The following is a 16,503-nucleotide window of genomic DNA, read 5'->3' on the forward strand; positions in this document are numbered from 1 at the left end:
GGGTGGGGTTAGGGTCGGCAACGCGCATGTAACTCCTCTGGAGTTGCAGGTGTACATAGGCTACGGAGACTGCTTACCATCAGGCAGGCCGTATGCTTGTTTGCCAGCGAAGTAGTATAAAAAAAAAAATTTAGAGAGGCAGATAATGAAATTTTGATTTTATGTTCCAAGTAGGCCGCAGATGGTACGACGGAATGACGTTCAGACGAGGGAAATCCCAAAGAGATTTATTATTAGAGTTGGGCAGCTATAAATACAGCTGTAATTCAAGCGTGACGTGAAAGCTAACGAATACGTCTTAAAATACTGGACATATTGGTGAAGAAAATGAGAGTTACGGAGAGACTTATAAACGTTGGAATCTTGTGAGAAGGACGAGACCAGATGCTAGTCAAGTGATTCATCATCATACATGCTTAGATCACCACTGCCTCTACCGAAAAAATGATTTATATGTCTCCTCTCCCTAGGCTAGGTTACCTACAATTCTATGTCCAATCAAAAAGAATTTGAAATAGAGGTGGATTGTCAAAGAAAACTTTGTAGCCACAGTAAGTTTACTGCCATCTTTCGACACATGATTAAAACTTTTAGAACGTTCATTTGACTTTGATCCTTATTCTTTCACTGATGTATGTATGTCACTTTATTGCACATAAACAGGTTAACATAAAACAGACAAAACAAAAAAAAAATTATGTACAAAGGTGAACTTATCCCTAAAAGGGATCTCTTCCAGCTAACCGATAGGTGTTAAATTTGTGAAATATTAAAAAGTAGCGCCATCTAAAGGCCAAAGGTATAGATAAAGGTATAGCGGCATCGTTTAGAGCGATCTTTGGACCAATGTCTTTATTCTATTATTATTATAATATAGAAACTTGTAAGCCTGTTTTCCATGAGGTTTACTAATACATTACTCCTGCATGAACGGAAAAAATTCGAATAATAATTATATTTCTAGCTCCTAGTTAGAGGATACCGGAACTAGTGCTTAGTGGCACTTGCACACTTTTTTACGTCAAAGAGACAGAAGAGACAGAAGTGGCCGCCATGTTGATTCCTGTTATGATCTATTACAGCGTCGCACGTGCGCAGGCATGGGCTGCACACACATCCGTCCTCAACCTTACTCCATTGAGATAAAATCCAAAATCCGTCAGCAGAGTGTATCAATTGAGCGTCTTGTTGATTGTTGATAGTTGAATGTTGATACGAGCTGATTGCGTGCAAGGTCGCGGAATCACGCTCGTGCAATTATCTCGTCATTAGGCACGCTCGTCAAACACATGTACAACCTTAAACCATTGTAATAAGGTCTGAAATGTATACATTTGTCGTCGGGTGAACGGCTTAGTATAAAAATGACGTAACACCATGACATTTTCTAACCACATTCGTTGATTACGTACTCAGTGCGGGTGTAGTGGTCGTATATATCAAACTGTCGTTAGAAGAGGCTCGGAAAACTAGTTATAACTTCATTACGCTGTTGAAAATACCGACCAGTGGCAATGAGATGCCGGAACCGAGTGTTGTAATTGAAGGAATTTGCTTCTAATGATATAGGAGAGTCGAGATATTTTTTTGAGCACGTTGCTGCTTCTAAAGTATGTAGAAATAATGGTAATTATTTTATTATGTGTGTTTACGGTTAGCTCCAGTCCAGTATATTTCCTTATAAGAAGATGACAGACCCCTTATATCGCTCAAAGAGCCTCGAAACAAACATAAAATACTCCAAAAAGAAATGTAAAAAGGCAGTTATCATGTCTGACATTATTATATACATGCCAACAGCCTTTACACATTTCTTTTTGCGGTATTTTTCATGCAGTTACCTAAATTTAACCACGTCTAAAGTCCGCTTATGAATTAGAACGTACTCGCTTGTGTTTTGTTTTTTCATCCCATTTATTGGCTGATATATTTAATTATTGACAATTTTTGTTGTTGGGTGTAAAGTGGGAGCCATCACATAACCACTAACAAACCTGACCTTTACATTACAATCCATTTCAGGTGCCCGAAGGTTCAGAGAGCGGAGTTTTTGACATCACACATGGTTGCCCAAAATTTAATTAGCAATCTTGAGGATTTGCTCTAGTGACTTCATCGATTCGAATCCTGATTTAAGGCTTTCGCTGAATTGAAAAAAAAAAGCAACGAACATAGGTCTAAAACGCACTTTAAAAAAACTAACAATTTATGCACAAAAGCTAAAAATACGAAAATAACTTCTAAAAATGCTTAATTTTATTTTGAGGCAAGTCGTCGTTTTTTCTTAAGTTACAACAAATTAAAATTCAAAAACATAATATCCACGGTCCGGAGCACGTGCATCCATTTCGTTCACGCTTACGCTCAGGGTGAGTGAGAGAAGAACACGAGAACTTTTCATATATATTCACTCTGTGACATCCACATAATACTGTGATTGCGACTACCGACTTTGGACTGTAGGCGCACGATTTTAGAACCAAACGGGCACTGTTAAGAGCGGTAAGATAAGCTTAATGTGACAAGGATCACAAGTAAGGCTTCACTTCGATTCGCGGCGGCGCCCACAGATAATGATAAACTGCAGAATTTCGATCAAAGTCCGTCTGTCTAGAGCAAGACAGGTGGACGAACATTCAAGACCCAGGAATAAAATATTCGTTCTCACTACGTATGCTTTTACTACGGTAAATATCTTCTCTTTACGCTAGATTGATTTACGCTAAATTATGACATTTTAACTAGTCCAGGATCTCTAGAACAGCGTCGGTAAGCATAATTATTAGACTGAATTTGACTTCTAATCCTTCTAGTGGTGTTCCTACGCTTTAAGAAGACTGCATGCTGAAAAGTGGCGCCGTTACCCCCATCAGGGCCTAGAATTTCCCCCTTACAATTATTATACTTGATATCGGTATCAATTTGAAGTACAAGCAAAAGCGACGAAACACAGTCAGTGTTAGTCCTACGATATCCCCAGACAGTCAGACGCGTGAAGGACTTCCGTTTGGCACGCATTTAACGCATCTATATAACGAGTACTGTACAGAGTCCAGTGTTGTCATCTTCGATGACGTAAACTCGCTCGCGTGGGTGCTATTTTTAAAAGTTTTTTGACAACAACGGTTAACCCGGTTGGCGTTAATTATATCTATCACATGCAGCTGTCATCTCATAGAGAAATTATACCAAACTTTCCAACCAGCCCATGCAGTGAATTGTTTAACTTTAACACTTTAAAAAGTTTCTAGCACGTAATCGTCCCGTTTACGCAGCAAAATGTATGACAAAAGTAACGTAATGCTGCAACTTCATTTCGTGGTTCGGACTTGCATAGTGTGTTGTTTTGCCGTAAACGAAAAAGATGCAACACGAATGTTCGGGCGAATCCCAATATCAAAAAGGCGTGACTCAGTGGTGTGTATAAGTACTTAACTGCGTCAATTAATTTCCACGGAGCCTAACGAAAACATCGAAAATCGATATTTCGTTAACTGTCTCCATATTGATCTTGCATATCCGAGCGATACAGGGGCAGTATGTATCGAAATTCCGTCGTTCGCGGTAGACCCTCAGTGTGGTCGTATTGGCCGGTCCTATAGTCAGACATCTGTACTGTTGTATTTTCTGTGAAAAGCGCCGTCCTATTTAAACGGCCTATCTCTTTTGAAGGATATTAGGGGGCTCAGGAGGCATTAGGCTCGCAAGATGTTTTGGACCCGAACCTTGGGACCCGAATCCCGCTGTTCTTGTTCAAACCTGCGACCTTAAGCCTCTGAGCATAGGCAATATAATTTTTTGAGGTTCTATTTAGTAGTATATCGGGCACTTTTCTTTGTAAAATACCTTACCTTAGTTAAGTACCTTACGTATTGTTGCGTTGAATCTTCTGTATATCCAATTCCAACTGAAATTAATAATTAGAGTTAATAAGTGATGTTATTGAATTGGTATAGCTAGTTACTACTCCCTCGATATGTATTCAACTACGCTGCACTGAAATTGCTATAAATTTTGTTATATCTGCTGTTTATTGATGTTTTGTAATGAATGTTTTGTAATGAATTCACCGTCTATTAAGGAACAAAGTCCTATATGTCTTTTACAGTTAGTTTTATTAATATGAACTGTATGATTCTTGGTCGGTTTTAACACATCAAGTGCCGGGAACCCGCTCGGAGGGTTCTCTATTCGTTAGTCGCTTTCCTCTATAAAGCGGGAAAACGCTGGGATCGGCTATAAGCGTAGCACAACGACAATGTTGCCAGTGAATGTTTTAATTTATCATGAAATCTATCTTATATTAAATTATTAACATGTTATCTTGATCATAAACCGTGGCCTCGAGTCGATGTTTTTATAATATTCCGCAAACACTTTAACTAATAAAGTTTTTTGTTGATTACAATGATTGCAGATTATTCATCCTTTCACGGACAAAGGTCCTAAGACACACAGATTTCCTGCTGTATTACGACTTTGTCAAAACAAAGCATTATGTAGACTGTATACAATCAAGTATTAAAAGTCACAAAAGACCTAGATTTGCTTTTTAAGTAAGACTTTTTAAAACCAAAGCATTCCCCCTGATTATTGCTGCGGCTATGAGGATATCGCTCCCGTTAAATTACCAAAGTTTGCTCGAATGTAATTTGTACGCCTGCGCAAATACACGGTTACAAGAAAAACTTTCAGTTCTGGCGAGGTAAATATAAATAAAAAGAATTATCGCGGAAAGTTGTGGAGTCTGCAGCGTTTGTCCGGGGACAAATAACGGCCATTAGCTGTTTAAAATACAAATTATGTCCATTAAAAACACCATTTTATTTTGTGTAAAATTTAAGTTAACGATGAGATTGAAAGAGTCCCTTTTAGTTTCAAGCCGTCACCTTTTAGAATTTCTTAGAGATTTATTTTAATTATTGATTCTATTGTGATCCACCTTGTCATTGAAATAGGTAAAACTAAATCTTCTATTTCTTTGATACCAGGAAAAAATTTCACAGTAGGTTGACGTTTATGATAACACTTGCACACTCTATGCTATCAAACACGTCGCAGAGTTAGGTTAGCCTGACTAGCTGAAATGCCTGTACTTAATTAGTTAAATGAAATGGCGTCGGCTTGCCAAAAAGCTAGTTAGTAGATATGTAGTAATTGGGTCACGTCACACGCAGAATTAGGATCTAATTAGTATTTCCTGTTCCTGATAACTGCGGAGATAGATGGAGATCATTTCAGTAGAGGCCAAAACGCCAAGTCGAGTGCGAAAGTGTACTCCCCTTCGCTATCCAATTAGTACTTTGCGAAAGAGTTGGGACATCTTGTCTCGCGAGACTTGGAATTTGATCTCAAGTCGTGCTTATCTTGCAGAAGCCATATATCCTGGAAATACAAAATTTCTGTATCAATTATGCCCTTGATATACCTCGATAACGTGCATAAAGCTGTTCTTGCTCACACACCTGAGCGGCAAGTGGATCCGCATTCACTAAATAAATATGATAGAACATCTTTACACAAATTGACTAAGCCCCACAGTAAGCTTAAGAAGGCTTGTGTTGTAGGTATCGCAGACGACGATATATATAATATCAATCAATCAATCATTTATTTCTGAGAATATGGTACAATGTTGGTGAGTAGAGGGTGTTAGGTCAGCATATTCTGCCGGCATGCATCGGCGTAGAAATATTCAGGTACCTACAATAGTCTATACAAATATACAATATAATTATAAAATTTAAAAATTCAGAAACTAAATAATAACATTTTCACGCCAGCAGCTCGAACAAGGGTTATTTGCTGCTTAAAAAATTATTATTAATTATTATTTTTATTAAAGAAATCATTTAATGAATAGTAACATTCTTCGATTAACCATGTCTTAAGATTAGTATATACTCATACTCATACTCATAGTTTATTGATAATGTAAATTACAGGTCAGGCTTACATGACTAGTATAAATTACAGGTAGATAATTATACAACATTCATAAATTTCAAAAATAAATTCAATTAACAAGTTGATTATTACGACATTATTACTATTATTATTATTTATTTAACTACAATATTTTGAGGTCAAGTATTCCTCGACACTATAAAACGGCCGCTCAAAGACTTAAATACATAGAACACACCCATGTCTCAGAAACCTATATCTGTGCTCATCATACACAAAATACCCTTACCGGGATTCGAACCCAGGACAATCGGCTTCATAGGCGGTGTCACTACCGACAAGGCCCGACCGGTCGGCATTAGCGTGATAACCGCGTAAGTCTCGACACGCTCGAGATCAAATAGCGATGTTTTTCTTTTTAAGTTTGCCCGAGTAATCCCTATGGAGTAAGCTCTTGGCCAACTCTCAAACCCGCCCAAACTGCAAGTCCCCTAAACAAATACACCACACAAGTATTACTGTATTCTGAGATTCCTGAGAAAGGGTCTAAGTTTAACACAAGTTGTATAAATCTTACTGCCTTTTACTGCACTTGTCCTCTGGTAGAGATTGTTACGACCCTAAGTTTAACAGTCAAATAGTAGATTTTGTCCTTTATAAGCTGTTCACACACAACTTTATCTAAAGGGTCGATGACGCGCACATGACGGTCAAATTTATAAATTTAGGTTCAATATAGAACGTATTTGTAGGTGAAAATCTATGGCTCTTGCCAAACAAAATGAAACTTTATCCGTCTCTAATAAAGTCCATTATTCCAGGTGAAGATCCTCGTGCCCAACTCCACGGCGGGCATGATCATCGGCAAGGGCGGCAACTACATCAAGCAGATCAAAGAGCAGAGCGGCAGCTACGTGCAGATTTCGCAGAAGGCCAAGGAACTTTCTTTACAAGAACGCTGCATTACTGTCGTAGGTAAGTCATTGTAACGTTGAACACAGGGATTGACGCAGACATATTAACTGTACTTATATTAAGTCGATGATTGCTCGACATATTTCGTTCCATAACGAGGAGCATCTTCAACGGCTTCGGGCTGCAGCTTGCCATCCGAACGTCACCTTTAATCATATTTATCTTGCGGCCCGGGGCTACAAGACAAAACCATCTACCGACCCTCCATAACTACCAACCACCAACTAACCGATCTCTATGTGTTTCAGGCGAAAAAGACAACAACAAGAAGGCCTGCCTCATGATCCTCCAGAAAGTAGTGGACGACCCGCAGTCCGGGTCGTGCCCGAACGTGTCGTACGCGGACGTGGCGGGGCCCGTGGCCAACTACAACCCCACCGGCTCGCCCTACGCCGTGCCCACCGCCGAGGTGACCGAGGTGACCACACGAACACGTTCCTTGAGCGAGAGACTGTTTCATTGTGCGTGGAGATGCGACAGCCTAGCTCTGACCCTTAACGTCTCGGCTACAAAACGCACGCTCCGCGCTCGACCGCGAAAAACTAAATTTTATGTATATGCCTCTCTATCTCTCGATATTATATGTAAGAGCGATACGCAGTAGGCCATCTGCTGCTGACCTCCATACATTGGTTAAAACAAATGTATCGGTCGGCGCCAGCGTCGAGCGCGCGTTCCGTAAACCAAACTACAGACAAATTAACCACGAATGACAATGCCAATAAATACGCGGGGGGTTAGCAAAACTCATAACAAAAACGGTTGTAAAGTAAAGATAAAATCAAGTTATGTCACTATTATTAGGCAAAAATTAGTGTGAAATGCAGGCTACAGAGTCAACGCATGTTTTCTGCCTTGATGGCCTAATATATGATGACTTTAAAGAGCAGAGCTCGTACAGCAATTGTTAAACAATAGATCAACATTATGGTAACCCTTTGTACAGTTTCAAGTGGAATTCCGCCATGGTAAATGAAATGGAGCATGACTACCTTCTATCAGCAACACTCTCAAATGACGATAGTGGACCTTATGTGTTTGCAATAAGGTTTATATACCAATAATGCTCCCTATGACAGTTCCGTTTTTTATGGACACGTAAACTGTTTTTAGTCATTTTTGGAAGTATAGCCTAAATAAATTTATTTAGAAATGCAGTATTTAAGTAATAAAAATGCGTTGAAAACATATTTTCGAATTATTTATTAAATTAAGTCCAAAAGTTACTTGGAGGAATTGTGTGTGTCACCATTTATTTATTTAAACTTTATTGCACAATACATGAAGAGTACAAATGGCGGACTTATAGTCAGAAATTCTCATCTAAGAAAAATAAGAGTTACTTACTGCTACGGAAATTACACAAAAACACATGAAGAGACAACAAACACGAAAAAACATCGCTTTTTATAAAGAAAAGAAAATTGGTTTACAATTAACGCGACCATATCATTTGTCAACATTTAATAACGCATGTCTCTTACCACAAGGGATCACTAATTTATTTAAGCTTTGCTTTCCTTTATTATTATAGTGTACTATTTATATATGTATATCTTGAAAATAAAATATATGTTGCTAATATATTAATATATTTTGTAGAATTATATTACTGTGCTAAAAACAACCGTTTTACCTAAATACCATGTTCCTAGTGACAGCTCATATGATGTTGACCTAAAACCGCCGCTTTGAGACTGGCTATAGCTTAATAATCTTCAACAAAGCGAAATCTTTACCCTGCAAAAAGAACTGAGCGAAGAACAAAGTGACCGAGGCGTTGAAATGCAATTTCCACTATCACGCCATTTCGAGACTTGTCACCTAGAGATAAAGTCCACTTTTGATCGCTTCCCGATCTTTGAAATCTCGATTGATCCCAACTTGTGACAAACTGTTTTCAACTTTAAGATTAAAAGTTTAGAGCTTCTGTTATCTTGTAGGCGACGTGTCTATTGAATTCAGCATTTGCCATTCGATTTTCAACTTAAAAATTAAAGGTATAGAGTTGGTTTTTAAGCTGTGGTTGTTGTGGGTTGTCGCAATCTCACCGCCGCAGCCGGTGGAGGCACGTTGAGGCGTGTTTAAGTGGTCGCGACCCTTACCGTTCTCATGATGCTGGACACTGCACTAACTGCTATCTTCTAAACTATATCAAACTATTATCTGTGTTGGTATTTGAACGCTTTCTATCTAAATTATACTATCCTTATAAACTTTGAGTTTTCTTTTCTAAGACACCGTTGGTAGAAGATTTTTAGACAATGTTGAAAATGGAACTTTAGATTATGAAAGGGCTGTTGTGATTTAATCATGTTATAGAAATTGCAAACGTAGCTTTATATCAGTAAGGACCATTTTTAATCGGGTCTTACAGGTATATCCCATATCGAAAGTGGACGTCAATTTTATTCCTTGTTGCTGTATTATAAATATTATAATTATGATCTATTATAAACTGACATTTTGTCTTTTTAATATCTCTTATGTTTTATCCAGTTATGTTGTAGAAAAGAAAACTGAAAATCAATTTGAATTTAATTGGCAAAATGAATAAAGTGTTCAAATATAAACGCCATAATCGGTGTTTCGATGTTGTATAATATGAGATGTGCTTTTCCAGTATTATAAGACCCTGCAAGCTTTATAAATATAAGTAATATATGTACAAATTGCATGCGAAGGATGTACAGTCATTTTCATTAATATGAGTAGTTATTTTAATATAATATTGCGCAACATTTGGCTTTTTTTTTCTTTTTTACTCTATATAAATGATTGTGACTGTACTATTATTTCCCTGCCTAACACGAGTAACAATACAATAGCGATGGCTAGTTTTGTTACAATGTCTTTTTATATCTAAATTTAAAGAATATATAAATAATGTAAGGACCCATGAAGACACTTAACACACCTTGAATAGTTTGAGACATTGTTGGTAAACAATTTGTATGTAAGTATGTATTTTAATGGAGTTTTTATGTATGTTATGTTACCTTGTTACTCTATTCCGAATATATTATTTGTAACTTTCCTTGGAGTGGGTTAAGGCGATTTGTCAATATTTGGAGGGTTCCGATTGTTAAATTTGGCATTTTGACCTTGAATTATTGCGTTTATGTGTATAGTTGTCATACAATTTATATACTAAGGGGCACTTTTTTTCTTAGACTTTACCTCTCTATTACAAAATTCCAAGATCTTTTAAATCAAAGTTACATAAACATACAGTCAGCAATAATCCAGTTATCTGTTTTGAGTTTCTATTTGCCTCATAGAACTACATCTTTAAAATTTTAAGACTTGAAATACATTTTAGAGTAAGGTCATAACACATTGTATCTGTATGCACAGCAGATTGGTGTGGTCTTTACTACTACAATTATATAAAAAAAATAATGGCTCTGTTTCAATGGTCGATAACTCGATCGATATAAAGCATGCGGGTGGCCCCGCAGGCGGTAAGGTGGTAAAGTCCAGTAAAACTCATAATAGCATGCGTTTGGGCCCGTATGCGGAGTGCGGGAGATTTCCATAAAGCATGCCATAGGGCCCGCATTTGGGAAACTATTTTCATTGGTCGATAGGGCCCGCATACGGCGTGCGGGAGATTTCCAAAATGCATGCCATTATGAGTTTCAGTAGTCGTTATACTACCTTACCGCCGCCACCGCGGGGAGTCACCCGCATGCTGTATATCGACCGAGTTATCTGCTGTTATGCACATAAGCTTCTATGGGGCCATATGGACTTTTTTTAAATCAATTTTAACGTTTACATTTGTCGACAGAGCCACGCGCTGGGCGCAGGTGTAGTCGGTGGTTCCGTGCTGGTGAACGGTTCTGGACTCGGCGCACTCAGCCTCACGCTGTCGCTGGCGCCGCCCGGCTCGCAGCAGCAGACACCCCTCACGCAACACACGCTGGACCACATCAAGGTATGCCACATGCCTGGTGCTGGTGGACGGTTCTGGACTCGGCGCACTCAGCCTCACGCTGTCGCTGGCGCCGCCCGGCTCGCAGCAGCAGACACCCCTCACGCAACACACGCTGGACCACATCAAGGTATGCCACATGCCTGGTGCTGGTGGACGGTTCTGGACTCGGCGCACTCAGCCTCACGCTGTCGCTGGCGCCGCCCGGCTCGCAGCAGCAGACACCCCTCACGCAACACACGCTGGACCACATCAAGGTATGCCACATGCCTGGTGCTGGTGGACGGTTCTGGACTCGGCGCACTCAGCCTCACGCTGCCGCTGGCGCCGCCCGGCTCGCAGCAGCAGACACCCCTCACGCAACACACGCTGGACCACATCAAGGTATGCCACATGCCTGGTGCTGGTGGACGGTTCTGGACTCGGCGCACTCAGCCTCACGCTGTCGCTGGCGCCGCCCGGCTCGCAGCAGCAGACACCCCTCACGCAACACACGCTGGACCACGTCAAGGTATGCCACATGCCTGGTGCTGGTGGACGGTTCTGGACTCGGCGCACTCAGCCTCACGCTGTCGCTGGCGCCGCCCGGCTCGCAGCAGCAGACACCCCTCACGCAACACACGCTGGACCACATCAAGGTATGCCACATGCCTGGTGCTGGTGGACGGTTCTGGACTCGGCGCACTCAGCCTCACGCTGTCGCTGGCGCCGCCCGGCTCGCAGCAGCAGACACCCCTCACGCAACACACGCTGGACCACATCAAGGTATGCCACATGCCTGGTGCTGGTGGACGGTTCTGGACTCGGCGCACTCAGCCTCACGCTGTCGCTGGCGCCGCCCGGCTCGCAGCAGCAGACACCCCTCACGCAACACACGCTGGACCACATCAAGGTATGCCACATGCCTGGTCGGTGCTGGTGGACGGTTCTGACGCAGCTGTGCCAGCTACAAATCCAACACATTTTGGTACACATCAAGGTATAAAACATCATTATGATGTTAACTGTTTTGGAAAAAAGAAGTGTTTCTTTTACCAGGAGTTCGTAAATATAATTCGTACACGAGTGCTAAGAAATTACGAGCGAATGGTACGAGCGAGTCGAGGTTGGAACTAACTTAATCTTCGTCATATTCGAGGAGTCATGATTATTCACGCCATGACTTAGTTGCAAATTGGGACAAATCCTGAATACTTTAAGTACTAACTATTAAGTAATCACTGTCGTCTGCTTCCAGTTCATGCTAACATTATGAAGACCATCGTCTATTTAGTTTGGTTTCCTGGACATGAGATCTGTAATTGAAGAATAAATATACTATTCGACAATGCATATTATCTACCTACAGTAAAACTTCCCCACTCTCTTTGCGCATCTTTTTAAGGTTTCACAGTCAACTAAGAACTCTTATAGTTTCGCCGCGTCTCTCTGTCTGTACCTCCGCGGCATAGCGGACGTTAGTACTAAAAAGTAAATCAAGAAATGTAGGGTAAGTCTGGTACAAGTAATGTGGGATGAACTGAGACAATTAGCGTGTCGTTGCAGGTGGCGCTGCGGCAGTCGGGGTACTCGGACGCGGGCATCTCGGAGATCTCGGCGGCGCTGGCGCTGCTGGTGAAGCACGGCGTGCTGGGGCTGGCGCTGCCCGCCGCGCTGCCCGCCGCGCCGCTGTCCGCCGCCTTCTACCCGCTGCCCGCGCAGGACCAGCCCGTGTTCGGCCCGCTGTCGCAGGTCGGCCTAGGTGAGTGCCTGGGGATGTGGCTCCAGTATCAGATGTAGCCCGGCGTAGCGAGGCGTAGCACGGCGTAGCGCAGCGTAGCGCGCCCGAGTAAGTTACGGCAAACGGTCGAATGTAGCGTTCCCGATCACTGAAACGGAATATATGGCAAAAATAAAGACTGATTGTGTGACTTGTGTAAAGTGTAAGAAAAAATCGTGCCTCCGTGGTTTTGTTTTACATGATTGTTGAACGTCGATTTAGACTACCACATAACGTACATAACGGGACAGTGCCATCTAGATTAACTGTCGATGTAAGATTAAATTACGAAACACGGATTTGGCTTAGACTTTACACCGAATACGATCGATGAATCTTAAAGCAGTAGTATTGAATTAAAGTTTGCTAAACAAAAGACATCCACACGTTGTTGTAACTTATAAAGATAGTAACTGTACCTAGTCGTCCATTAGGTTCTTTGGGAGCTGTAAATAGACAAGGTTTGAAATCTTTCCCCGATGTCTTCGAAATGTTTAACGAATTTGCTACTGTAGGGATCTTTGAAGGGCATTAGTGGTTTCTTGCCTGATCTATGAGTTCATAAACGCAGCTCGATTTTACCTACTCCATGAAAAATAAAAAAAATGTGTATAATTTGGCTATTGAAAAGTTGGCTGACTGGAGAAAATTTAATATTAATTTTTTAGTCACTTTAAACTTGATCAGTCATATTTTTTCATGAATTCACTCGCATTCAGTTTGTTATTTTCTCTGAGTCCACTTTCCGGTAGGCTTGTTAAAATGGTTGGAAAGCTGCACAAACCAAAGAATAATTCTTGGGGCATCATTTTAAAGCTTTATAATATTAGTTAAAGACTGTGATTCGATTTCTGCCAAATGTCAAATTGAATATACTTAGAACAAGTCCCAAAGAAGAATATTTAATAAATGTAGATATAGTTAATTAGTTATATTAATATATTGTAATTTAGTTATTGAATGTTATCTATTGTGATACGCGGTGCCATGCGACGGAAGCGACCTTCATCGTCTTCAAGAGCGCGTTATGTAAATACGTGCAATACTTATTTATAGTATTTATATGGCCGCCGACAACGTTTACGTGCACTATTTTTATTTATTTACATTGTACAAGCTACTCGCTTGCACGAGTCGCGATTTATTACTGTGAACCACTAATTTATAATAAATATCGAGTTAAATTTTAAAACTTAGCAAGATACTTAGACAACTTTTATCGCAGCCCTCAATAACTGAGGGAAAATGTTCAAAGATATCAAATATTTTGACTGTTTGTTCAACTTGGATACTATAAAGTGTTCTTAATACTTGGAACTTGGCACCGGACTGAACCAGCAAAGATGTTTCGAATAAACTTTAGGCGTTATAACTACTTGTAAGAAGTCTAGCTTAGAGTCGTGTCACAATCTTTGAGCATATTGGCTTTTGCGTATTTTTATCGTATGTTAGTCTACTTTAAGGGGGTTGGAAAACGGTGCTATCTCCTACGATTCTGATATATTCCATACATTTGTCCGTCCTAATTTCGGAGTCTTTATCTAAGAACATTCTTTCTACAGCGTGTCGTTTGCGACGACACAAATATTCTCATAAATAGATAACCTATAATTGATGTTCCACGTACCACAGCGCGCCAGATACGCTCTGGTGCGTTGTGTGCGTGGTTCACCACTCACTGTGGTGGGTGGTGAAGTTGCAGAGATGCTTGTTTTAAGGAACTTTCGCTCGTTTTGCCAAATAAAGTATCGTTTACTAGTTTGAAAATGTTATTGAGTAAAGAGATTGATTTTTTGGTTATGAGAGTAACTTTAGTACACGTTTATGAATAAGGGGGTTAGAGTGTACCGAATGTAATATTTTTTTAATAGACGAAATTTTACGCAAATTTTTCTTTGTAAAGAACGGTCTGAATTTAAATTGTTTGGTGCAACGAGCGAATCGTCCCATTACCGCTTCCTCACAAAATTCTAAATTTCCTCGCAACGCTTCTCATGTCTGTCCTGGAAGTAATTGGCTGTGTAACTGTGATATTAACACGACATCTCTTTGAATCTTGCACCTTCCGTAACCTGTAGTTAGTAGCATTACCTACATAACGTACGCCATCCCGAGGCCTGCAGGAGGCCGCCACTTGACAGAAGGTAATCCATATGCATCGACATTGACTTGTAGAGCTCGATTCTGCGTCTGTTATCGTCTTGAAGTAGAAACCATTCCTCACTACGCGTGAAAAGTTTGTACTTTTTTAATTAATAAAAACATACGCGCGCGAAATATGAAACGCGATGGAACATTATTTAGGGTCTACATTTGCCATTCTTTTTATTATTTTATACAATTTTTATCTGAATCCAAGAGTCACAATTAGTCCATGCGATACCAAGTTGCTGGACGTCCAACACTTAGTTGTATCAGTAGTTATAAAGTGTATTTTATTTATGACTGCATGACTAGTTTGTATTCTACGTGTTGTATTGCTGATGTCCATAACACAATTGGCTTTTAGATTTCTCCATTAATAATTGTTTTTCTTCTTGAGGTGTTTTTATTTTCCAAATTTCTGAACATCGCTTTTCACCGGTCGGCAATACATAACTCTCACGTTATGCCGGGGACTCGCATCGACTATTGTAAAACATAATTCCAATTATTGTTAACGTGTGTATGTAGTCCTTGGCATAATACTGAAAGGGCGAATAACTTTTTCATAATTTTTAACATTGACCCTTGACAAAAGTTGATCTTATTTCAAAATATATAAAAAAAGAGTGATAATAGTAATATTTCATTATTTTAATCAAGTACGAAATTTAGTATAATTAATTAAATTTTTCACATATTTAGGAGGCAAACGAGCAGACTTTTTATGTAGGTGGGCAAAATAATAACTTACGAAATATACTTTTGTCTATCGCAATACAGCAACGTTGGTACTCGCATCTGAAACTATGTTTTGCTTCAGCTAAAATGAATTTAGCTACGCTTAGCGGGCAGAATCAATTATCGCGGTGACTTGATTTTTTTTTAAATTTACTTAAGCTTTATTTGGTTCATAACCAAATTCCGTATCGAGGATCGGAAACATATTTATGATTCTCATTGAATACATCTGCTAGTACTCGAATAAGTTTCAACTCTAGTCCAGGGGTCCGTATTATTACATCGTTTCTACTGCTGAAGTTGTTCGCTCGTCATCACACTCGCTACACGCTCGACGCTCCGTCGCGGCCGCGCGGCCCGCCAGGGCAGGCCTCGTGCCGGACGGACGAGTGCCAAGTTCAATGAGAGCCGGGCCACGAGGCCGCTAGCGCCGCGAGGGAGCGCTCGGCCCGCTCGGGCGCTAACACTGACTCTCTCCGCAACAGCGCGAAACGTTCTAATGTAATCGCCACAACTCCTGCCACGTGCACACTCCCGGTCCGCAGGCGGCGGCCGCGGCGCGTCGTTAGAGCGTTTCGCGGAGGTAGCATTCGATGCGCTTCGGCCCCCAGCCGTGGCGCCCATCTCGCTGTCGGCGCAAGTGGGCTCCGTGGCCGGCGTGGCCGGCGTGCCGTCCGTGCCCGGCTTCCCGGCCGCCAGCCTGCTGCCGCTCAGCAAGTCGCCCGCGCCGCCCGCGCCCGCCGACCACAGCGCCAAGGACTCCAAGAACGTCGAGATCGCCGAGGTCATCGTCGGCGCCATCCTCGGTGAGTCCCACTCCCACCACGTCTACCGCCTATCGTACATCTATCGACCACGTGTCACCGGGGACCTTGTCAGCTCCGCGCGTCAGTTCACGTCTTTAGCAGTCGGGGGGAACTACTCTGGGATAAAGTCGCAAATCCCTCGCTTTCAAATGGAGTTAAAAGGCTTGCGACTTTAGCTGACGTGACGGCATCACACTTAACTGATCGTTGGTAAACAGTTTTTACATAGATCAGTT

The 16,503-nt window shown here is 41.1% G+C and overlaps 1 protein-coding gene across 9 annotated transcripts in view; it reads left to right on the forward strand.

The window, feature by feature from the left end:
- Window positions 1-16,503, forward strand: part of LOC133528129 (RNA-binding protein Pasilla) — a 74,053-nt gene that overhangs the window by 52,604 nt on the left and 4,946 nt on the right. For 5 of the 9 annotated variants that reach the window (XM_061865363.1, XM_061865364.1, XM_061865367.1 and 2 more), the window contains 5 exons: window positions 6,729-6,882; window positions 7,131-7,300; window positions 10,676-11,711; window positions 12,365-12,560; window positions 15,947-16,267. In XM_061865363.1, coding sequence (XP_061721347.1) covers window positions 6,729-6,882; window positions 7,131-7,300; window positions 10,676-11,711; window positions 12,365-12,560; window positions 15,947-16,267 — 1,877 coding nt within the window. The remainder of the gene's footprint in view (window positions 1-6,728; window positions 6,883-7,130; window positions 7,301-10,675; window positions 11,712-12,364; window positions 12,561-15,946; window positions 16,268-16,503) is intronic. The other 4 variants (XM_061865365.1, XM_061865366.1, XM_061865371.1 and 1 more) reach the window with 4 other exon arrangements.

Source organism: Cydia pomonella, chromosome 19, assembly GCF_033807575.1.
Source record: "Cydia pomonella isolate Wapato2018A chromosome 19, ilCydPomo1, whole genome shotgun sequence".
In the NCBI taxonomy this organism is placed as follows: Eukaryota; Metazoa; Arthropoda; class Insecta; order Lepidoptera; family Tortricidae; genus Cydia; species Cydia pomonella.